At 38.5% G+C, this 26,175-nt stretch overlaps 1 protein-coding gene across 1 annotated transcript in view; it reads left to right on the top strand.

Moving 5' to 3' along the window:
* ano8b (anoctamin 8b) overlaps window positions 1-26,175 on the top strand; it is a 144,534-nt gene that overhangs the window by 106,344 nt on the left and 12,015 nt on the right. The window contains exons 10-18 of the mRNA XM_061883498.1: window positions 5,138-5,264; window positions 5,339-5,394; window positions 5,486-5,560; window positions 7,779-8,026; window positions 13,452-13,611; window positions 14,876-15,259; window positions 19,717-19,908; window positions 20,007-20,138; window positions 23,993-24,103. Coding sequence (XP_061739482.1) covers window positions 5,138-5,264; window positions 5,339-5,394; window positions 5,486-5,560; window positions 7,779-8,026; window positions 13,452-13,611; window positions 14,876-15,259; window positions 19,717-19,908; window positions 20,007-20,138; window positions 23,993-24,103 — 1,485 coding nt within the window. The remainder of the gene's footprint in view (window positions 1-5,137; window positions 5,265-5,338; window positions 5,395-5,485; window positions 5,561-7,778; window positions 8,027-13,451; window positions 13,612-14,875; window positions 15,260-19,716; window positions 19,909-20,006; window positions 20,139-23,992; window positions 24,104-26,175) is intronic.

The raw sequence follows: 26,175 nt of genomic DNA, 5'->3' as shown, positions 1-26,175 counted from the left end.
GTCTAATTTCCTGCGGCCGTCAGACGGATTTGGCACGAGATGGGACTGTGAGCTTCGTGTCTGACAGCATCGTGTCCCAACTTGCCTTGATCACATCCCCTGTGTAGAAACATCCTCCCAACACTTACCATTTTTTCTGGACTAAAAGCCACTACTCTTTCCTAAGCTTTGAACCCTGCGGCTTATACAAGAGTGCGGATAAACCATGGATTTCTCTTTGCTGACAGCTAAATTATGGAATGGGTTAAGTGAAGAAATCAAACTATGTACTAATATGATCCACTTTAAGACAAACTCAAAAAGTGTTTACAAAGTAAAAGGAAGAATAATCCTGATAAACATCTTATTAAAAAAAAGAATAAAATCCAATTCATCTTATAAATGATGAATAAAAACATCAATGACTTTTCTGTTTTGTTTGATCAGGTGTTTTACTGCCGTGTTACAGGCAGTGTTTGGAATAGTATGTAAATAAACATTCACAAAATATTTCTATGTCAATATCTCACTTTACAGCGTACTAATATATATCTGTGGTTTGTAGTACGGTGCAGCTAAAAATGAAAAAAAAAAAAGTTTTTTTTCTTCTAGAATTTAGTGAGTGTGACTTATATACAGGGGCCGTTTATAGTCTGGAAAATAAGGTACATAAATATTTTTGTGTGCAAACAAAAATATTTTATATAATAAGAAATATTTGAGGCCAAAACACACCACCTGTTTTTATAAATGTGACGTCACACCAGGAAGCAAGGACTGGAAGCGGCGAACGCACTAAAGCATTGGTTCTCGAACCTTTTTCACCAAGTACCACCTCAGAAAAAACTTGGCTCTCTTAAGTCTCACCATAATGACCAACTAGAGCTGGGCGATATTGGCTTTTATTAATATCGCAATATTTCTATGCCATATTGCGATATACGATATATATCTCACTATTTTTCCTTAGCCTTAAATGAACACTTGATACATATAATCACAGCAGTATGATGATTCTATGTGTCTACATTAAAATTCTTCTTCGTACTGCATTAATATATGCTACTTTTAAACATTCATGCAGAGAGGGAAATCACAACTAAGTCAATTGACCAAAACTGTATTTATTAAATACTCTTCATTCTCTCAGGGGTGACTTTTAAATGAATGAAGACATTAATAGTGTTGCTACCTTTTTGTAGTAACACTTCTGCTGCATACTTTGCATATTGCTGTTGTTTGCTGAATATCTTCCCACTTGAAGCCAAACCACCGCCAGATGATGTATCCCCTGCTCTTTATTTTTGGCATTTACTGTTCTTCCTCCATTTGTGATCAGTATCGCACCTTCTCTCTCTTGTATTGTCACAAGCTCCGCTCTGTTTGCACGACCTGCCTCAGCTAACATTAGCCATGCTGCTACCTCTCTGCTCGGCGAGAGCGTATGACGCTACGCTTGCGACAGTATGTGACGTATGTAAAAAGGCGGGCTTGTTTTACATCTCTGTGGGAAGGAGAGGCGAGAATGAGTGAGAAACGCTTGTAAAGTAATGCCCGCAGCTAAAAGCAACTGTGTGAGAACATATAATTGAATATTACGACAGTCATTTTCTAGATCGCACAGAGACAAACCTGCGATATATCGTTTATATCGATGTATCGCCCAGCCCTATGACCAACATTAAAAAACAGTTGCTTCGTAAGGCTACATATTCATTAAAAACAAGGCAGAGTTTTTATTTAACGAGTAATATTTTTGGCCACTATAACATTATACTGTTCGTACAGTAACACTGTGTTTGAATATTTAATTGGGTGATTTTTTTTATGGCGTACCACTAGACAAGATGGAACCTACGTACCACTAGTGGTGCACATTGACAATCACTGCTCTAAAGTGTCAGTTATTGACAGCAGATATTAATTATCTCTTATGCTCTAAAAATTATTTGTCCAAACACCACAGAATTTTACTAATGTTTATAGAAGACATGATGAATGCAATTGAACTATCCTCTAAACACACCGGCTGTACACAGGGTTCCTCAGCAGGGACTTAACTAGCCTTCCTCCCACAAAGAAAACAACGAAGGAACCGAATCGTCGAATTTTCGACTATTTTAATTATTGGACAGCCCTAATAACAAGAACATCCTGACATCTCTCGCCCAAATATTGTCTCATTCCACGGGAAGAGTGGGAGAGTTATTTTGCCAGCACACAGGCGGAGGACCTATTGATTGGTCTTGCCCTATTGTGAGCACCCCTCGGGCACACACCCACAAGAGAGACAAATAAGAGAAACTCCAAAATATACAACAAAAGAAGCTTTTTGGATGAAAGAGAAGAGTCGAGTCGATTCAATGTTTGCAAAAGGCCTGGGTGACTGAGAATCTACACAGACATTTTTGAAGAGTGCTACAACTTAATGTAAAGCTGTAAAAGTGCAGGCAGTGGTGTTACTTATACACTCTCACACCAGAATGTAGTTGAATACTAAGATAACATCAATTATTTGATCAATTGTCTCAAATTCCAGTGACTTTTTTTTTTTTTACGATGTACACAGGTGTTAATGCATGGACAAAATAATTGATTACCGTATTTTTCGGATTATAAATCGCTCCGGAGTATACGTCGCACCTGCCGAAAATGCATAATAAAAAAGGAAAAAAAACATATATATACGTCGCACTGGAGTGTAAGTAGCATTTTTGGGGGAAATTTATTTGATAAAATCCAACATTAAGAATAGACATTTGAAAGGCAATTTAAAACAAATAAAGAATAGTGAACCACAGGCTGAATAAGTGTACGTTATATGACGCATAAATAAGCAACTGAGAAAGTGCTTGGTATGTTAAAATAACATATTATGGTAAGAGTCATTCAAATAACTATAACATATAGAACATGCTATACGTTTACCAAACAATCTGTCACTCCTAATCGATAAATCCGATTAAAACTTCTTCCTCGATGTCGCTTCTAAACAACTCTGCCAACTCCAAAGGTATGCGCCGCTTCCTCTTGTCGTTTTCTGCTGCATATTTCACTACGTCCAGCTTGTAATCTGCAGTACATGATTTCCCTTTTGGTGCCATTTTTGTTCAGCCCTTCTCAGTTTTTCTAAGTTACCGCCAACGTTGAAATTATCCATTTTAATAGCTACGGCAGTAGCATATAGCATATAGCAGTTAGAACTCCATGACCCACCATGCAGTTCTGCCATGACCCGCCCCGCCAAATTCTTATTTGTTGATGTGTGTGTGACGATTGCTGACATTTTCTTCCTCTCTTCCGCGAATGAGATAAATAATATTATTTGATATTTTACGGTAATGTGTTAATAATTTCACACACAATTCGCTCCAGAGCATATGTCGCACCCCCGGCCAATCTATGAAAAACACTGTGATTTATAATCCGTAAAATACAGTAATTGATCATCGAGTTCACTACGTGGTAGAAACTATTTGCAGCCAAAAAGAACTAAATTAAGGGAAGTTGATTCATGCAGAACTCCACTATGACACAACATTTTTCTGTTTATTATTAAGTCAAAGTTCAAGTACCAGTGATTGTCACACACACACTAGTGTGGCGAAATTATTCTCTGCATGTGACCCATCACCCTTGATCACCCCCTGGGAGGTGAGGGGAGCAGTGAGCAGCAGCGGTGGCCGCGCCCGGGAATCATTTTTAGTGATTTAACTCCCAATTCCAACTCTTGATGCTGAGTGCCAAGCGGGGAGATAATGGGTCCCTTTTTTATAGTCTTTGGTATGACTCGGCCGAGGATTTGAACTCACGACCTACCGATCTCTGGGCGGACACTCTAACCATTATATATCATATATAAAGTTATTGTCGAGATAACTGATAGGCGAGTGCAGACGATTTTTACCACAGCTGCATCACAGTGTTCACATGGCTAAAGATTGTACTAAAATTCCTTCAGAGGGATGCACAATCAGAAAAACACAAACAAGGTGCGTGTCTTGTCCCAACACCGGTTTGAATTTGAGGGCACGTCATCTATCCACATTGCGAAATCACTTCTAAGTTACTAATCCTCACCACCATGGTGGAAAGTAAACAACATTTCTTCCAAGTATCATCACTGGAGGACGAGAGGAAATGACTGAGCATACAACCCACACGTATGGAATAGGAGTACACAAGAAGCTAACGGCTAATGCTTCAATGTAAAGTAAGGGTGATCGATTCAGATGTCGATACAAATGATACCTAGTTTAGTATCAGTATATAAACAATACTAAAGTGATTGGATTGATATTTTTCTTTTTCTTGTTTTTATCACAAAATCATTTTTTGTGATGTTTTTAATTTTTTATAAAGTCAGGGAATTCTGGGCACAGAATGTGGAAATTATTTAAATGGAAGCCAATAGTAGTTTTTGATTTAGTTTAGCTATTGTGCACTATCCACTTTATTTTGTTAAAAAAAACTGTATGTAGCATTCAACACCACAACTTTAATACATTATGTAATACAGCAATTCTCCAAAACTCTAAATTTAATTAAACAAGCTTCATAAAATTGTGTTAGTTTGTTTATTTTATTTACTTGGCATAAAACATTTTAAGGTGTATAATCTATTATCAATGTATCCGATCAGGACTCCAAATCAAATCTGAATCAACAAAGTTTGAGGCCAAAAAAGATTATCAGAACCCCCCTAGTTATCAATAGAATAGTTCTCAATTTGCACAATCATGGATATTTTGCTTATTCTTATTTTGAAACAAAAAACTTAAGATTTTCTCTGTTATCACACCATTTTTGTGAAAGTAAAATGTTTTGTGTTTGTTGGTATTAAAATGTTATGTGTCAAAGCTGCTGGAAAGTCTCGAGAATGTTGTGCTTAAGAATGACACACATCAATGGTTCGATTTAACATTTATCAGGCATCTTGTGCAATCTCTATCCATCGTCTTTACTTTGTCATTCACTGTGAGGTGTTTTTTAAAACAAACTAAACAAATATTGACATCTGATTTTTACAAAATGTGTCTTCAGTGTAAAACTTTTAATGTGTGTAAAGTCATAGCTTAAGTTGAGCAGTTTCCTAAAATTAATGAATATTTACTTAAAGGTGAAAAATATGAAATTGATTATGGGTTTATTTGTGCAGGAGTTTGTAATGGGGATCAAGGAAATGCCTCGACTGGCTCGCTTCATCCCTAAAATTATGCTTGCTATCACTGTGACTGCATGCGATGAGGTGTACAGGAAAATTGCCTGCTGGCTCAATGACATGGGTAAGAATTGTATTTCCTACACTGGTCCAAGTCCAAAATATGTCTCTAAATAATAATTTGTACTGTTTCCACAGAAAACTATCGACTCCAGAGTGCCTATGAGAAAAATCTCATTATCAAAATGGTTCTTGTGAGTGATCTTTAGTAACATTTTCTACTACTGTGCCAGCTGTGTTGTGTACTTCTTTCTTAATCCACGTTGATGTCGTCTTCTCTGTCAGTTTCAGTTTGTGAATTCATATCTCAGCCTTTTTTACATTGGATTCTACCTCAAAGACATGGAGCGTCTTAAAGAGGTAAGCACTTTAAATATTTCCTATGAATGCTGCTTTTTTGTCCATCATTATCAATGATGCGGTTTCTTTAAATGAAACTGGCTAAATCAATGTGCAACAAGCGAAAAGACCACTGGGCCAATCCATCGATTAGTTGCCATTCACGGTAACATTAAATGTGAACTTCACACCATAAAATCAACTGCAGACATGAATTGAATAATATTTGTAGAAGGAAATCTACGGCAAACAAACGTATCCTTTTTCTCAGCACCACACTCGTTATGTTAATCAAATACGTTACTTAACAATGTACAAATAAGTCCAACTTTGTCTTTTATGGAATAATGACTAATTTGTGGACCCTTCAGATGTTGAGACATGATGTGCCTCTAATCTTTCCTTGTCTAAATACCGTAAATGTCAAGTGAAATGGGGTAGCAGTAACCTCTTGGTGATGATAAATGGTATGAATATTTTTTTTTTTTTTTCATTCTTCAGAGTGTAAAAATCCACTCCATCCCATTTTAAATATTTTTTAATGAGCGTTTTTATATTTCCCTCCTTGTCTAAACCTTTCAAAGTATATTGTTTTTTATTGAGTATGTCACAGTCAACTCCACATCATACATGTAGTACATAATATACATACACATCTACAGTGAACAATCTTGTACTCAATGGCAATATTATTTCATAAAAAAGAAAAGAATATGTAATTAACAAAATGAAATAAAATGTATTTAAGTCAAACTAAACATATCTCAAAACTGTAATGGGAAAAAGTATACACTTTTTGAATTCCCCCGCTTTTTTACATAGTTAAGTTAGCCTAAATCTGCACAGATTCAGGTAAATAAACAGTAGCCTAATGAGGCTTAGCCTGCAACACAAAAGTGCCCAGATGTGCTTCTAGGTCACAAAATTGCAACCCACCTGTTCGATAAGATTTCAATTAGGACTAGAGGGGGAGCTTAAAATCTCAGCTTGCTCAATGAGTCCACAATGACGTTTAGCTGAATTTACTGACAAATTTGTGAAACAGAAATAATACAAAAAGAATGTTGTTGTACGTTAATACTACTAACACAGACACTCGTAAACATGTTAGCTTCATAGCTAATGCTAACTAAAATAGCGTCATTACATTACGATTGCCATACAAATATGCATGAAAACGCTCCTACAGGCATCACACCATGGAACGTAGAGTAAGTGTACATAGTTTTAGTTATATTGTAAAACTTACAAAGGTTACTTGGACTGATGAAGAATCCATACAATTAGAAACGCTATGGGTGGCTTAATGACTGAACAGCACGGCGGTTGAAAAAAATTAAATAAAAGCATTACCCAAAAATGAAAGGACCCTGCACACCTGCAGTGAGCGAATTCATCCAAAAGGTGGCGCTATACAATAAATAATAAAAAACACCATAAATGTTTTTGCCAGTTTTTTTTTTTTTTTTTACTTTTTATTATTGCCGTGCATAAATTCATAAATCCATAAATTAGCCACTCTGTATTATAAGATGCAGGGTTCAAAGTTTAGGAAAAAAGTAGTGGCTTATAGTCCGGAATTTATGGTAAACACAGTTCTGATTCTATGCTAAAAATTCCCGCCTGTTACTTTCAGTCCTGTTAAGCCAAAACGACTTTCTGCTTAGTCTGATACAGTTGTCTGACATGGACAACACATGTTTTGAGTAGTTTGATATTTGTATTGTCAGATTGAGGGTTTGAAAAAAAACAAAAACTAATCGTGTTCAAGAAACTCAAAAAAGTTCATTATGTCTTCTTATTCCTTAAAAAAAAAAAGTGTGTTTATTAAAGTTACAAGCAAATGGCAGCAAATTTGGTGGAATTACCTCATTTTAAATGTAATAAATGGTGATATGATGCTGAGATTTTGAAAACGTGTACAAATTGTTCCGGTGATGTGGTGCTGGTGTGTGGAGGATTCGAGAGCGAGCTTTAAGACAATTACGGACACTTTCATTATTCATAAACTGGAATGGATATTACTTTCCTGGAAGAATATGAGGATATGAGTCACTGATATTACAAGTAGAACTTTCATACCTGAGATGGTTTCACTTGTCTTACAAACAAATAATGAAAATCATACTGTATTAATATTTGCCACCGATTTACACTTTTGGACTTAGTGAACAGTGTGTCCTTTTCTAGTGCGTTGGGTATATTGCTTACTGTTCTTCCTGTGTGTCCCTGTCCTCAGATGCTGGCCACTCTACTCATCATTCGTCAGTTCCTTCAAAATGTGAAGGAGGTGCTGCAGCCTTACGTGTATGAGCGCCACAAGCTGGGCGAGCTCACTTTGCGAGCTATGTGGGACCTGCTGCTCTCAGTGCTGCTAAAGTACGCCCGACTGGCAGCTGGAAAAGTCCTGACCTCTCCCACTGACCCGGGTATGCCGGGTCCTGGTCTGAGGGGCACCAGGCCCGGATTGTGGCAGTCAGACAAGAGGTTGGTTCTTTTAATAATAGTCATTTTAAAAATGAAATAAACCCGATGTATTTGGAACTACATGCGATGCACTACACACTGACCACAGTACTGCAGTAGCTCACAAAAGTGTGAGCATGACTCACATTCATGCAACCATTATTGTAGCAGCCCACTTGGATTAATGACACAAGATGCAGAGAGCTTTGACTGGTGAAATGGTAAATGGTATATGGGTTGTACTTGTATACTGCTCATTAGGGGTGTGGGAAAAAATCGATTCGAATAGAATCCGTTGTGCGATTCAGAATCGATTCTCATTTTTTTTTAAATCTTTTTTTTTTTTTTTATCAATCCAACAAACCACTACACAGCAATACCATAACAATGCAATCCAATTCCAAAACCAAACCTGACCCAGCAACACTCAGAACTGCAATAAACAGAGCAATTGAGAAGACACAAACACGATACAGAACAAACCAAAAGTAGTGAAACAAAAAATTAATATTATCAACAACAATATCAATATTAGTTATAATTTCAGCATAGCAGTGATTAAAAATCCCTCATTGACATTATCATTAGACATTTATAATAAAAAAGAACAATAGTGTCACAGTGGCTTATACTTGCATCGCATCTCATAAGCTTGACAACGCACTGTGTCCAATATTTTCACAAAGATAAAATAAATCATATTTTTGGTTCGTTTAATAGTTAAAACAAATTTACTTCATTGCAATCAGTTGATAAAACATTGTCCTTTACAATTATAAAAGCTTATTTTTAAAAATCTACTACTCTGCTTGCATGTCAGCAGACTGGGGTAGATCCTGCTGAAATCCTATGTATTGAATGAATACGGAATCGTTTTGAATCGGAAAAATATCGTTTTTGAATCGAGAATCGAATCGAATAAAAAAAAAATCGATATATTATCGAATCGTGACCCCAAGAATCGATATTGAATCGAATCGTGGGACACCCAAAGGTTGCTCATACTTGCCAACCCTCCCGAATTTCAGTGCTCCTCCCGAAAATCTCCCGGGGAAACCATTCTCCCGGATTTCTCCCGATTTCCACTCGGACAACATTATTGGGGGCGTGCCTTTAGCGTAGTCACGTCTGCTTTTCCTCCATATTAACAGTGTGCCGGCACAATCACTCACTACATGCGGCTTTATCACGCACATGAGTGAATGCAAAGCACACTTGATTAACAGCCATACAGGTCACACTGATGGTGGCCATATAAACTATAACACTGCTACCAGTATGCGCCACACTGTGAACCCACATCAAACAAGAATGACAAACACATTTCGGGAGAACATCCGCACCGTAACACAACATACACACAACAGAACAAATACCCAGAACCACTTGCAGCACTAACTCTTCCCGGACACTACAATATACAACCCCTACCCCCAAACCCCGCCCACATCAACCCCCGCCGCTGCCCCCCATCTCCCGAATTCGGAGGTCTCAAAGTTTGCAAGTATGATAGTGCTATTCTACCTTTTTTTTAAGGAACTCAAAGCGCTTTGACACTATTTCCACATTCACCTATTCACACACTAATGGCGGGGGTGCAACTTTAATTCTCGCCTCCTTTTTTATCCTCACAATTTTGACACCATGAAAACTATGAAGATGGACAGAAAATACAAATGCCATCGTACCATATTTCCACAAACAATGCATAAATCATGTTTACATTTTTAAACTTATGAACTAATATCTTTTAGTAAATAAAAATAATGACATTTTCCCGTTTGTTTTAAATGAAATTAACCATTAGTCTCCTCCTAGCTTCTTCCGCTTCCAAGGGCGCCAAGTTTGCTCCGCTTGTGAGCCGAGCTCGTAGTGATTCTCCTTAAATGTGACATATAAATAACACAAAGACGAAGCACGATAAAATAACCACTCTCAAATTTTCACACAGAATATGACAAATATATCTTTGTCAGCATGTTTTACCAGTCCTGGAGTAACGTGAGCATGCTGTTGTCAGACGGAACGGCATCAGGAAGTCAAGCATCAGCAACAAAGGAAGTAACAGAATAAAAGTGGGCTCTTCAAAATAAAGGCACAAAAAAAACGTATCATGACAGAACTGCATTTTTCTCATCGACAAAATTTGCTGCCATTTACAATTATCACGGTATATTTTCTTTTAATGGACAACATCATAGAAATGAAACTTTGATGTACTTTAAAGGCCTACTGAAATTATATTTTCTTATTAAAACGGGGATAGCAGGTCCATTCTACGTGTCGTACTTGATCATTTCGCGATAGTGCCATATTTTTGCTGAAAGGATTTAGTAGAGAACATCGACGATAAAGTTCGGAACTTTAGGTTGCTGATAAAAAAGCCTTGCCTTTACCTAAAGTAGCAGGCGATGTGCGTGTGACGTCACTGGTTGTAGGGCTCCTCACATCCTCACATTGTTTACAATCATAGCCAGCAGCAGCTAGAGCTATCCGGACCGAGAAAGCGGCAATTTCCCCGTTAATTTGAGCGAGGATGAAATATTCGTGGATGATGAAATTTAGAGTGAAGGCTTAGAAAAGAAAAAAAGCGAGGGCAGTGAGAGCGATTCAGATGTTTTTAGACACATTTACTAGGATAATTCTGGGAAATCCCTTGTCTGCCAATTGTGTTGCTAGTGTTTTAGTGTGTAAAATAGTACCTTAAAGTCGGAGGGGTGTGGCCACGGGTGTTTTGACGCCAGAGTCTCTGAGAGAAGTCATGGTGCCTGCAGGAGGTCGCTGGCTCCTCTGATCTCCGGTAAGAGGCGACTTATTTCAACAATTTTCTCACCGAAAACTGCCGGTTGACATGTAGTCGGGATCCATGTCTGCTTGACCACTCTGATCCATAGTAAAGCTTCACCTTCGGGAATTTTAAACAAGGAAACACCGTGTGTTTTTGTGGCTAAAGGCTAAAAGCTTCCCACCTCCATCTTTCTACTTTGACTTCTCCATTATTAATTGAACGAATTGCAAAAGATTCAGCAACACAGATGTCCAGAATACTGTGTAATTGCGCGATGAAAAGAGACGACTTTTAGCCGTAAGTGGTGCTGGGCTAATATGTCCCCTCCAACCAATAACGTCACAAACACGTGTCATCATCGTGTCATCATTCCGTGACGTTTTCAACAGGATACTCCGCGGGAAATTTAAAATTGTAATGTAGTAAACTAAATCGCCCGTATTGGCATGTGTTGCAATGTTAAGATTTCATCATTGATATATAAACTATTAGACTGTTTTAAATGTTTCAATGTTGAATACTCATGTACACAATCATAATGTTCCTGCATTTTGGCATGAGCATGCACAGTTTTAGATATCACATTGTTGTGACCGGGTGAATCTATATAATGCTCATGAAAATAATTTTCTTTCCTGTCTGGAAAAAAAACTAGTGGTGACGACTTCAAGTTATACATTTAAACAGCGTCTATTTTCTAAAAGATAATTTACGATACTTTTGGAGAGGGCAGGGGGCGTGGTTTCATTTGCTATCCGAGAACGCCTCCAGAATCGAACATCTTACAGACAGACTAAAAAAAACGGCTTGCAAAAGTGACTGTGGAGCAAAATGTATGCGCACATTAGACCAAAACATATCCAATACGTATTAACACCACAAGGAAGTGTTTCAAATGTAGATTAAAATCATCATATATACTCTATAGGAGTGGTTCTCAACCTTTTTTCAGTGACGTACCCCCTGTGAACATTTCTTTAATCCAAGTACCCCCTAATCAGAGCAAAGCATTTTTGGTTGAAAAAAAGGGATAAAGAAGTAAAATACAGCACTATGTCATCAGTTTATGATTTATTAAATTGTATAACAGTGCAAAAATATTGCTCATTTGTAGTGGTCTTTCTTGAACTATTTGGAAAAAAATATGTAAAAATAACTAAAAACTTGTTAAAAAATCAACAAGTGATTCAATTATAAATAAAGATTTCTACTCATAGATGTAATCATCAACTTAAAGTGCCCTCTTTGGGGATTGTAATAGAGATCCATCTGGATTCATGAACTTAATTTTAAATATTTCTTCACAAAAAAAGAACTCTTTAACATCAATATTTATGGAACATGTCCACAAAAATGAATATTGCATTGTTGCATTTCTTTTCTCAGTTTATGAACTTATATTCATATTTTGTTGAAGTATTATTCAATAAATATATTTATAAAGCCGAATTGTTGCTATTTTTAGATTATTTTAAAAAAAATCTTGCGTACCCTTTGGCATACCTTCAAGTACCCCCAGGGGTACGCGTACCCCCATTTGAGAACCACTGCTCTATAGAGTAGTCAGTGTGCAGCTTGTAGTGCAGTGTAGATTTGCTATTCTGAAAAAGGGTCCACACGCTGCTTTTAATGTCTAAGACGAAAACACATGTGAGTGCCAGAATGATTGTGTTTTGCCAGTCAAGCATGGTGGCGGTAGCGTCAAAGTCTGGGACTGCATGAGTGCTGCCAGCACTGGAGAGCTGTGGTTTACATAAGATCTAACATCTACCATTCGAAATAACAGTGGTACTGTTTTCCATTAACAGTAATATGCTGTAAAAAAAAATACAGTGAATTGTACATTAAAATTTTTGTGACCGAGCTTCCAGTTTTTTACAATAATAAAACAGCAGTACTTTTTTTTCCATTTCAAATAATGTGCTGTAAAAATCACCATCAATTTTAAAAACAAAACTCTGGCGACTGAGCTGCCAGTTTTTACAATAACATTTAAGGTGCTTATTTAAAAGCATATTAAACTGTTTTTGTACGGTAAAAATACCTGGCAGCTTAGTCGGAATTTTTAACTATAAAAAAATGTGGTTCTGTTTTTACATTTACAGTAATATACATTGTATGGTAAAATGATTGCAATTGGGCTCTAAAAAACAAAACTGCGGTATTTTTTTTCCATTTATTTTTATATGCTGTTAAAACCTCTGTAATCATTATAGTGACATTTCGGCAACTGAGCTGCCAGTTTTTTACCGTAAATAAACAGTAGTACTGTTTTTCCATTTACAGTGAGGTGCTGTATATGCTGATAGTATATATTTGTACCATGAATTCATTTACGTGGACCCAGACTTAAGCAAGTTGAAAAACTTGTTCGGGTGTTACCATTTAGTGGTCAATTGAACGGAATATGTACTGAACTGTGCAATCTACTAATAAAAGTTTCAATCAATCAATCAAAGTGCGACGTAGCCCTCAATAAGAAGCAGTTTGACACTACTGCTTTTCATGCTGTAACCGTGGCCTAAAAAATTTGCATTTTTGTAGTAAAAACTGAATGGAAATTGGGAAACGCTGCGCTGACAACAAGCGTTACAACACAGATTAGTACTGATAGCAATCTGACTTGAGTGTTTCATGTCTGATAATGTTTGATGGCAGGGAAAGGAAGTGTCTGAATGGAGGATGTGGGGTCCTTGATGAAGAAGAGTGTGGCGAGAGGGACGAGGCTGACAGTGGGAGGTTCAGTGAAGGAGAGACAGAGGAGGAAGGGCTGATCGACTGCGGTTTGAAACTGAGGAAAGTCAGCTTTATAGAGAAGGTAAGCAGCTTTTTGTCTCTGCCAGACTTAAAGGCCTACTGAAATTAGATTTTCTTATTCAAACGAGGATAACAGGTCCATTCTATGTGTCATACTTGATCATTTCGCGATATTGCCATATTTTTGCTGAAAGATTTCGTAGAAAACATCGACGATAAAGTTCGCAACTTTTGGTCGCTAATAAAAAAGACTTGCCTGTACCGGAAGTAGCAGACGATGTGGGCGTGACGTCACGGGTTGTGGAGCTCCCCACATCCTCACATTGTTTACAATCATGGCCACCAGCAGCTAGAGCGATTCGGACCGAGAAAGCGACAATTTTCATATTAATTTGAGCAAGGACGAAAGATTCGTGGATGAGGAAAGTGAGAGTGAAGGACTAGAAGAAGAAAAGAAAAAAGACGAGGGCAGTGGGAGCGATTCAGATGTTATTAGACACATTTACTATGTTAATTCTGGAAAATCCCATATCTGCTTATTGTGTTACTAGTGTTTTAGTGAGATTATATGTTCGTACCTGAAAGTCGGAGGGGTGTGGCCACGGGTGTGGTGACCGCCAGGGTCTCCGTGGGAAGCCACGTTTCTCCACGGTGTGAGCATCCGACGGTTGGGGTCGGCCGTTGGGAGGAGGCAAGAGAGTCCGCAGCTGCAGGAAGAACATTGCAAACTCTCCGCTCATGTCTACGGTAAGAGCCGACTTATTGCCACCATTTTCCCACCGAAACCTGCCGGTTGACAAGTGGTACGGAACCATGTTCGCTTGACCGCTCTGTTCCATATAGTAAATCTTCACCGTCAGCTTTCGGGAATGTAAACAAGGAAACACCGGCTGTTTGTGTGTTGCTAAAGGCAACCACAATACACCATTTCCCACCTACTTCTTTCTTCCTTGACGTCTCCATTATTAATTGAACAAATTGCAAAGGATTCAGCAACACAGATGTCCAAAATACCGTGTAATTATGCAATTAAAGCAGACGACTTAAAGCTAGGAACGGTGCTGGATCAAAAAATCCGCTACAATCCGTGACGTCACGCGCATGTGTCATCATACCGCGACGTTTTCAACAGGATACTTCGCGCGAAATTTAAAATTGCAATTTAGTAAACTAACCCGGCCGTATTGGCATGTGTTGCAATGTTAAGATTTCATCACTGATGTATAAACTATCAGACTGCGTGGTCGGTAGTAGTGGGTTTCAGTAGACCTTTAACTCTGCGCCTTGTAACAAATAGTAGCAATAATCCTTTTGTTGCGCTTCAGATGGACAGAAGGCCAGCATGCAGGGGCCATCCCATGAACAACAGTTACACAGAAGAGGGCAGTCCGACCATGGTGGAAAATAGACTGGACCCCACCTCTGTGTTTGAAATATGTGACGACGACACAGATAACGGCATCCATGATGTGAAGGAGGCAGGTGGGGGAGCTGCATGTGCGGCCGAAGGGATCGGTTACACCGTCGGTGCTGCTCCACCTGCATCGGGGAGCGAGGTCAGCGGGTCGTTGCGACACCGCAGACGAGGAAGGGGCGCCGAGCGGGCCGAACCCAGAGCCAAGAGAGAATCGTGGATCGACCCTCCGGCGGTGAAGGAGCGCGCCGCGCTGGCTCAGGCGGAGATGGAAAGCTGCATGCAGACCTATGAGGTAAAAGGACTGCAAAAACTGAAATCTAAGTAAGATTTAATATCTCCAATAAGGGTGCAGATATTTGCTTATTTTCTGTATGATAAGATAATTCTTCTAACTAAGCAGATTTTATGTTAGAGTCTTTTACTTGTTTTCAGGGTTTTGGTCCTAAATGATCTCAGTAAGATATTACAGCTTGTTGCTGAGATGTTATGACCTATATCAGTGGTTCTCAAATGGGGGTATGCGTACCCCTGGGGGTACTTGAAGGTATGCGAAGGGGTACTGGAGATTTTTTTTTAAATATTCTCAAAAATAGCAACAATTCAAAAATCCTTTATAAATGTATTTATTGAATAATACTTCAACAAAATATGAATGTAAGTTCATAAACTGTGGAAAGAAATGCAACAATGCAATATTCAGTATTGACAGCTAGATTTTTTTGTGGACATGTTCCCTAAATATTGACTTTAAAGATTTCTTTTTTTTGTGGAGAAATGTTTAGAATTAAGTTCATGAATCCAGGTGGATCTCTATTACAACCCCCAAAGAGGGCACTTTAAGTTGATGATTACTTCTATGCATAGAAATCTTTATTTATAATTGAATCACTTGTTTATTTTTCAACAAGTTTTTAGTTATTTTGATATCTTTTTTTCCAAATAGTTCAAGAAAGACCACTACAAATGAGCAATATTTTGCACTGTTATACAATTTAATAAATCAGAAACTGATGAGTTTGTGTTGTATTTTACTTCTTTATCTCTTTTTTTAAACCAAAAATGCTTTGCTCTGATTAGGGGGTACTTGAATTAAAAAAATGTTCACAGGGGGTACATCACTGAAAAAAGGTTGAGAACCACTGACCTATATTGAGTAAAACATGCTTGAAACTACAATATCAACTGATGCAAAGCGGTGTCATTAACACGCACAAGTATAAAACTACTTTTTTAAAGTAATAATTTCTTACATCAAGCATGAAAAAAAAATCATGATGCCGAGCGCATATCATTCATTATGTCAAGATAATGGCACCAGCATTTACTTTATTTAAGTATATTTTTCAACATATTGAGCAGAAAGGTCTCTTTTTTTTCTACCAAGAGAAGTGCACTTGTTATTACTGATATACTTATTTTAAGGTATTTCTGAGTTCTTTGAGGTTAGCTAATTTTACTTGTTTTGGAAAGTCTTGACAAGCCCAATTTTCTTGTTCTTTTGGCAGACAATTTTGCTTGGTTGAAAAAAAAAAACGCTCATTTTAGTATTTTTTTTCTTGTTTTGTAACACTGACTTTTTGCAGTGTACTTGACAAGAACACCTCATTCCGGTGCATCCAGGACAAGACATTTTACAAAAGAACCTTGTCATTACTAATTATTGTAAGACAGCAAAAGCAGCACAATCCCTCAAAGCTATGGCTGGGAATCTTTGGCCACCACATAATTCGACTCGATTCTTGGGAGTAACGAATCATTCTCAATTTAAAATCAATACTTTTTTAATAACATTGCGTGCCAGTTCTATGATTAACCAATTCCTCTATAAAATAAATGAACAGGTCTGATCAATATATTTATTACTTAAAAGAAAACTGATTTTGTTTAATAAAATGATACTCGAAACATGTATAATAAAGTCAAAGACAAATAAGTCAACGAGAGAAGTATCCAATATTTCTCTTTTCTAAAGTAAATCTCTTCAGCTAATTCGGACATTTTTATCAACAATATGATTGCCTGGACATGACAGATTAAATTAAAAAAACAACCAAGAAAATAGATTTTTGACTTCTTGAATCGATCAAGAATCGCTGCAAATAAGAATCCCAATGAATTAAAAAAATCTAAATTTTTTGGCACCTTTACTGAAAATTGTCAAAGACCCAACTAGAGTAATAGTTTAATACTCACGACTTACTTTTTATTTAATACAGTCCAAACAACCAATCAGTATATTTGTGGGTTTGATATCAAGGGGTGTCTCGATCTAATATTGATATCGGTCCGATACTAGCAAAAATACGTCTTTTATCGGCTTGAATCTAAAATCTACGATCTTCATCATGCTTACTTTTGCAAAGCCAGACAAACTGTTAACACCTAAATGTCCTCCGGACACACGATTGGTCTTTTCTGGTATTTTAGTCAAGTTATTTACAAAAGGTAAACATTAGAGGTGGGGGTAATAAACCATTTTTTTAGATCAATCGCAATTCCGACATGCACAATTGAAAAATTGATTGGTAAACATCAGTAAACGATAATCAATTTATTTATCGTAAATAATGTAATGCAGACAGTTTTAAAATTTAGCTGACTGAAGCGAGCCACCTCACCGAGAGATCCGACCGGCTTCTTTATTTTAGGGCACTTATGTTTCAATTTTACTCACATTTGATATAACATAATCAATGTGATGGGAAATAATTTAACGGTTTCTTATTACAAATGCACTGTTCTTGAAGTTGCCAGTGATAAACGCTTGTTTAGTGAAACAAAAGTAATGTAAAACTGCTTCTATGTAAATAAATCAAAGATGCATCAAAAATCGATTTTTTTATCAAATCGGAGCTCCTAAAATCGTAATCATAATCGAATTCTGTGGTGCCCTAAGATTCCCACCTCTCGTAAACATGGTAGGCTATGGGCTATTAGGCGCTAACAGCTACACAACTGCTAAGCACATGGTAGCACACAAGCTAGATGTACAAAATAAGTGTCCTAAATTTAACAATCTTGCAGTCTAAAACATGACATTAGACAATATAAATACGTTTTAAACTATTACTATAGTTGTATATTCCATCCATCCATTATCTACCGCTTGTCCTAGATAGAAAGTCACCAAAGCAGTTACTACTGAATAATAAAAGGTATGTATGATTTTTGCGGATATCGTATCGGATCAATATCGATAAGGGCCAATACTTTAATATCTGTATTGTATCAGAAGTGAAAAAATTGTACCAATACCAGTGTTGGGCAAGTGACTTTAGAAAACAGAAACTTCTGGTGTATATTCCGCCTTCCTTTTTTAGTATTTAAAAATGAGAGATGTCCAATAGTGGCTTTTTTGCCGTTATCCGATATTCCGATATTGTCCAACTCTTAAGTACCGAGACTGATATCAACCGATACCAATATATACAGTCATGGAATTAACACATTACTATGCCTAATTTTGTTGTGATGCCCTGCTGGATGCATTAACAATGGAACATGGTTTTCCAAAATAAATCAACTCCAGTTATGGAAAAAAATGCCAACAAGGGACTGCCATATTTATTATTGAAGTCACAAAGTGCATAATTGTTTTTTAACATGCCTCAAAACACCAGCTTGGAATTTGGGACATGCTCTCCCTGAGAGAGCATGAGGCGGTTGATGTGGGTGGGGTTGGAGAGTGGGGGATTGAGGTGTGGGAGGGGTAGCAGGGGTGTATATTGTAGCGTCCAGGAAGAGTTAGTGCTGGAAGGGGTTCTGGGTATTTGTTCTCTTGTGTTTATGTTATGTTAGGGTGCGGATGTTCTCCCGAAATGTGTTTGTCATTCTTGTTTGGTGGGGGTTCACAGTGTGGCGCATATTTGTAACAGTGTTAAAGTTGTTTATACGGCCACCCTCAGTGTGACCTGTATGGCTGTTGACCAAGTATGCGTTGCATTCACTTGTGTGTGTGTGTTAAAACCGCATATATTATGTGACTGGTCTGGCACTCAAAGACAGTTCCCACTTAAAGACAGTTCCTTTAAAGTTAATTGGCGCTCTGTATTTCTCCCTACGTCCGTGTACACAGTGGCGTTTCAAAAAGTCATACATTTTACTTTTTGAAACCGATAATTTCCGAGATTACATTTTAAAGCATTTATCGCCCGATAATATCTCTAGTAAAAATGTTACACACATGCCATAAAAGCAAAACACACACACTATTGATCCTGTGGTGCTCGCTGAGCATGAGCATCCATGCCTTGAGGAGTCATTTAAGTTCTGAATTGTGGTCATACCGTATTTCCTTGAATTGCCGCCGGGGCGCTAATTAATTTAAAACCTCTTCTCACTCCTGCGCTTACCAAAGGCATGCGGTAAAAGTAAGCATGCGCTAATTATTTTAAAACCTCTTCTCACTGCGGCACCTACCAAAGGCATGCAGTAAAAATTTGAGTGTGATGTAAGCTTGGACCTTAAATCCTACTGAGTCGCTCTTAATATTCTTCCCTTTATGCAATTTCAAATTACCGGTATTAAAGTCAGCCATTTTTTAAAATGATGACAGGGGAAGTTTCACTCGTGACGTCACGAGTTTGACCAGATGGTAATACCAAGCATGCGCTAATTATTTTCCGAAGCGAGTTTGACCCGGCAGTAATTCAAGGCAGGCGCATACTATATGCCCTGCGGCAATTCAAGGAAATACGGTATAAGGAGGCGGCCCTTCAAAGTGAGTAACACCTGCCAATCTTCTCTCAGGGAACCTTCCAGGACTACCAGGAGATGTTTGTCCAGTTTGGCTACGTGGTGCTTTTCTCCTCGGCCTTTCCTCTGGCTGCCATGTGCGCACTCATCAACAACATCATCGAGATACGCAGCGACGCCTTCAAGCTCTGCACGGGTCTGCAGAGGCCCTTCGGTCTCAGAGTGGAGAGTATTGGCCAGTGGCAGGTAGGAACATAAACCAGGGACCCTCAGGCTCATCTAAACCGTACTTGTGTTATATCTAAGCAAGGTTTTTTTCTGTCTCTCTCTCTCTCATGCTGCAGACTGCCATGGAAGCCATGGGTCTGATTGCCATCATTGTGAACTGTTACCTGATTGGCCAGTGCGGTCAGCTCCAACGCCTCTTCCCCTGGCTAAGCCCTGAGATGGCCATCATCTCCATTGTGATCCTTGAGGTACGCCAACTCTTCTCTCTTCTGAAAGCTTACAATGTTCCATGCCAACAAAGCAAGAGGTCGCTCAAAAGTACAGAAAGGCTCTACTTTTCAGACGCGCTAATTTACATTGGATTTGCTATAGACATGCTACCAATTAACATTAGCAACTTTACATGGCGATTTCCCCACTGGTGTTAGTGCATGTGCCTCAAAATACAAAGGTCCTGAGTTCAATCTCGGGATCGGGATATTTCTGTGCGGAGTTTGCATGTTCTCCCCGTGACTGCGTGGGTTCCCTCCGGGTACTCCGGCTTCCTCCCACCTTCATGGACATGCACCTGGGGATAGGTGGATTGGCAACACTAAATGGTCATAGTGTGTGAATGTGAGTGTGAATGTTGTCTATCTGTGTTGGCCCTGCGATGAAGTAACGACTTGTCCAGGGTGTACGCCGCATTCCGCCCGAATGCAGCTGAGACGCCGCCTTCCGCCCGAATAAAGCTGAGATAGGCTCTAGCACCCCCCGCGACCCCAAAAGGGACACGTGGTAAAAAATGGATGGATGGATGGATTTCAACGCTTCCTACTCTGCTAACGAAAACTACAATTTAGATGGTCGTTATAATCAAACAGGTGGTAAGTAATAAATATAATACTAGAAATATAAACATTTTATAGGACTCGACAAAAAAAAAATGGCACATTCAACTTTTATATAAGTGAAGTGAATTATATTTATATAGCGCTTTTCTCTAGTGACTCAAAACACTTTTACATAGTGAAACCCAATATCTAACCAGCGTGGGTGGCACTGGGAGCAGGTGGGTAAAGTGTCTTGCTCAAGGACACGACGGGCATGACTAGGATGGCGGAAGTGGGGATGGAACCTGGAACCCTCAAGTTGCTGGCACGGCCACTCTACCAACCGAGCTATACCGCCCCGATAATACAGTACAGTACTTGCAAATGCGACGCAGAGGTGTAAGAAAGCAAGAATAGAACTGGACCGCAGAGCTCAGATTTAAATGGTAAATAAAAAAGTGAGATTTTTTATTAAACAATTAACATTTGAACATGTACGAAAGTACAAAAAATTGGTAGCTAGCGAGCTAACAATCTTACAGAGGACAGTCGGAGATTATTTCTTCCAGATTTCTGAAAAGCCTTCCGCTTTAAATGCCCACGTAGATAGATAGATAGTACTTTGATTCCTTCAGGAGAGTTCCCTCAGGAAAATTAAAAACATGACAGATGTACTGCCGTAAAAGCAAGGTCCGCTTTTAAACCGAGCAAGTTTTTGATGTGTTAGTTTACACATTTTTCTCTTCCTTTTGCTCGGTGATGACCGGTCGCACTAGCACTTTGTGCGGAAAAACACATGTGATGACGTCACCCACTATTTTTGACAAACTTTATTAACAATTTTAGTCAACAACATCAACAAACTATTGCACTCTTACTAATTACTCTGATCTTAAACACAAATAAAATTTCACAATGCAACGTTTTTAAAAAACAAATATGAGGTGCAACCCTGCGAGTCCTGGAGAGGGATTTGACTGCGTCTTTTCAGATTTGAATGTGTCAGGAAAATAACAGTTTATAAGTTTATAATAAACATATAAACAGTCTAAGTGTTTAAAAACAAGAGAAGTCAGACAAAAGAGCCAAACTGTTATCTAAAAATATGACTAATAAAAATCTAAATTGTGTTTTATTCTTCTGGTTTGTGTTCCGAATTATGCAAGAAAACACCTGGATTCGCACAAACATTTCATCGTCAGGCTATGTCCACAGGTATATGGATATTTTCAAATACACCTTTCTAGTGATAAAACCATCTCCGTCCGCTCTTAGTTTCCAAATATTCTCTTTCCACATAAAAACACATTAACAAAGATTAAAACTGTTCCTCATCACCAAGACGTTGGATTTACTCTTGCATAGGTAAATACCGTATTTGATTGACATAACGAGCGCCATGCTGCTGTGATTGTGACGCTAATGAGAAGGATAAGTTTGTTTGCAGTTGATTTACTGCTGCAAGTATTAGTCTCATCTTCAATTCATGTCTGCTGTTGTTTTTAAAGTTAAAGTTAAAGTACCAATGATTGTCACACACACACTAGGTGTGGCGATATTATTCTCTGCATTTGACCCATCACACTTGATCACACCCTGGGATGTGAGGGGAGCAGCGAGCGGCAGCGGTGGCCGCGCCCGGGATTCATTTTGGTGATTTAACCCCCAATTCCAAACCTTAATGCTGAGTGCCAAGCAGGGAGTTAATGGGTCCCATTTTTATAGTCTTTGATTTGAACTCACAACCTACCGACCTCAGGGCAGACACTCTGACCACAAGGCCACCGAGTAGTATTTCATAATAGTTTTTATTAGTACTTAATAGTATTCATGGTTATTTAGCTATAGATGTCCCTATTGTTCAGCAATGCTTGCTGGCGATATCAAAATTCAGTATTTGCTGTTGAGCCTACGAGAGATTTATTCATCTAGTTTATTGATACTATTCAGGATATTTGTCTTGATGCTAACAAATCCCACCAAAGACGCTATAATGTGCTAATCTGTGTTAAATAAAGCACTTGGCTTTCCTGCACAACAACTAAGCTTTTAGTTTCTATTATGAAACTTCACATCAAAAATACGGTGAATTGGACCAACAATCCCAATAATTTTTACTAGGACTTAACATGACGTTAGTTTATTTGCACAACCAGGTCTTCGTTGTTCTATTTAGACATAACAACCACAGAACACAAACTGATACAATCTATTGTCCTTTTATTACGTTTAGTTCTGCTCTCAAACACTACTAATATAATAGAGAATAAACTTGACTGCACCAGAGAAAGTTTTTTTAAACAAAAATTTTACAAAATGATGGCTGCAGACACGAGCATGGGCCGATTGTTTTACTCAAGATGATAAAAGTGATGTTTTAAGAGCCATTTTCTTTGACACACTTTTGTTTTTTCCGGAACTTTATTACCTTTATGAACCACTTCTTCTATGAAAGATCTTTCCTATCTCTCTATTTGAACGACTGGAACACCCAAGGACAGAAAAGCAATACGGCATTTTATGCTCAAACTCTACACTGCAAAAAGTCAGTGTTCAAAAAAACAAAACAGAAAAAATGCAAAAATTAGGGCGCTTTTATTTGAACTAAAAAAATATATATATCTGCCAATAGAACAAGAAAATTTGGCTTGTCAAGACTTTCGAAAACAAGTAAAATTAGCTAACCTCAATGAACCCAAAAATACCTTAAATTTGAGATATTTCATCTTACTTAGATTTCAGTTTTTGCAGTGTTATACACTCACTCTCAATTATTTTAATGCTACGCTCAAGCTGCTTGACCATACTGTCAATCAAGCCATGAAGAAGACAAACATCATATGCAACTCAGCAAATGTGGAATAATGTAAATGGGTCAATCTGTTTGTTGTCCACTTGATAGAACTGCAAATTGGGGTCTAAGATATTTTCCCCCAAAATTAACTACAATTTTTCCTGTAACTAAAGAACACTTTATGGAGGAAAGTAGAAAGTAGAAGAGTGCTGCAACTCTTTCCATTTGTCCTCGAGTTTCCGTAACATATTTATTTAGGTTGTGGCTCAGTGAGCCCAAAGCTGTGCGTCTGCCTAAAATAAGATAAAGTAAACAGCCTGCAGCACCGCCTTAGCCTGATAGAGAAGTCTGTCTTATCTGAAGGAGAATTAAACAGCCCGGGTGTTGCACCAGAAATAGTCCAAGGAACGCGCCATTAGTTTCGTTTTGTCCCACATTACTTTTGAATGATGCCTTTTCCTAATCTCACCCTCTTGTCCTACTTGTCTGCCTGCAGCACTTTGCCGTCCTCTTGAAGTACGTCATCCACGTGGCCATTCCCGACATACCCACGTGGGTCAGAGAGGAGATGGCCAAACTGGACTATCAGCGCAGGGAAGCCTTTAAGGTGAATTATGAGCTTAATCGTTTGCACTAGGGGAAAAATTGCTGTGGTGCCAAGCACTTAAGTAGACTAGATGAATACTTCCTTAATTAAAACTGCTACTTTATTGGACAGAGCGTAATAACGTTAATCCTCCTGAGAACCAGTGTGCTCTGCAGTGGACATTTCAGTTTTGCATATATTTTTCTTTGACAAAATAGCCATGTTATGCAGAACAGAAATATGCACTGATGTGGACGCTGGCTCTAATGATAAGGCAATTATCCCTAATATAAAATCTCCATTGTCAAATTTAAATTGGAGTTGAAAGCCATTGGTGAGGTTTTATTCAGACGGAAAAAAGTTATGAGTCAGCCTTTTTAAAGGGGAACATTATCACAATTTTTGAATGGTTAAAACCAATAAAAATCAGTTCCTGGAGGCTTATTTTATTTTTCGAAGTTTTTCTCAAAATTTTACCCATCACGCAATATCCCGAAAAACGGCTTCAAAGTGCCTGATTTACACCATCGCTATAGCCACCCGTCTATTGTCCTGTGACGTCACTGCGTGAAGCCACCAGAAACAAACATGGCGGATAGCACAGAAAGGTATAGCATAGTAGCTCGGATTCAGACTCGGATTTCAGCGCCGTAAGCGATTCAACAGATTACGCATGTATTGAAACGGATGGTTGGAGTGTGGAGGCAGGTACCGAAAACGAAATTAAAGAACAAATAGAAGCTTTTGAGCCATATCACGACAGACAGCGGCACGGTAGGAAGCGCGGACGAATTTGGCAATCGCCTTCTAACCAACGATTGGTATGTGTTTGTTTGGCATTAAATGTGGGTGTAGGGAAAGGCTGGATGCAAATATTGCTACAAATGAGGCATAATGATGCAATATGTACATACAGCTAGCCTAAATAGGATGTTAGCATCAATTAGCTTGCAGTCATGCCGTGACCAAATATGTCTGATTAGCACATAAGTCAATAACAACAACAAAACTCACCTTTGTGATTTCTTTGACTTTATCGTTGGAAATGCATCTGCTTTGAGTGCCGCAGGATATCCACACATTCTTGCCATCTCTGTCGTAGCATAGCTGTCGTCGGTAAAGTGTGCAGAACAAACGAGGGACTTTCGCATCTTTTGACCACTGTTGCAACTTGAATCCGTCTCTGTTCGTGTTGTTACACCCTCCGACAACACACCAATGACGCATGATGTCTCCAAGGTACGGAAAACAACGGAAAAAAACAGAGCTGATTTGACTTTGTTTGTAATGTGTTTGAGAAAATTGCGGGTCGCTTCACGATGTGACGTCACGGGTGAAAGGTCATTGCTCCGACAGGCGAACATTTGAAAGGCGTTTACATCGCCAAATTTACCCTTTTAGAGTTCGGAAATCGGTTAAAAAAAACATATGGTCTTTTTTCTGCAACATCAAGGTATATATTGACGCTTACAGAGGTCTGGTGATAATGTTCCCCTTTAATTTTTTTTTTATTATTTTTACAAAAATATGCATTTACCTCATACTTGCCAACCTTCCCAATTTTCCCGGGAGACTCTCGAATTTCAGTGCCCCACCCAAAAATCTCCCAGGGCAACCATTCTCCCGAATTTGTCCCGATTTCCACCCGGACAACAATATTGGGGCGTGTCTTAAAAGCACTGCCTTTAGCGTCCTCTCACCTGAAAAGTATACTATTATATATGTCTCCGTTATCTATAGGTTTATCTATAACCCATAAAGTATGCAGGCACAGAGCTATTTCTCAGTGTTTGTTTATTCCAGGCGGCACGTTAATACACTGACACACAACATCCGGATTCCCATCATGCATTGCTTCAAAACTAGGGCAAGTAGTAATGTCGAAAAACATAACAGAGACGAAGCAGAAGGATGAATGGCGACGACGAATAAGAAGTACGCTTGCAAGTTCCAAAATGATTGGAATAAATAATTTCGGTTCATCCAGGACAGCTGGAAAGGAAAGGGGTATGCTGCCTGCAAAGTATGATTTACCTTCTGTCAGCAGTAGTGTGGGAATAAAACAAGACTGAGTACCGTGAAGCCTGCTCATA

This window comes from Nerophis ophidion, linkage group LG22, assembly GCF_033978795.1.
Source record: "Nerophis ophidion isolate RoL-2023_Sa linkage group LG22, RoL_Noph_v1.0, whole genome shotgun sequence".
NCBI lineage: Eukaryota > Metazoa > Chordata > Actinopteri > Syngnathiformes > Syngnathidae > Nerophis > Nerophis ophidion.
This window is presented reverse-complemented; position numbering and strand designations above follow the sequence as displayed.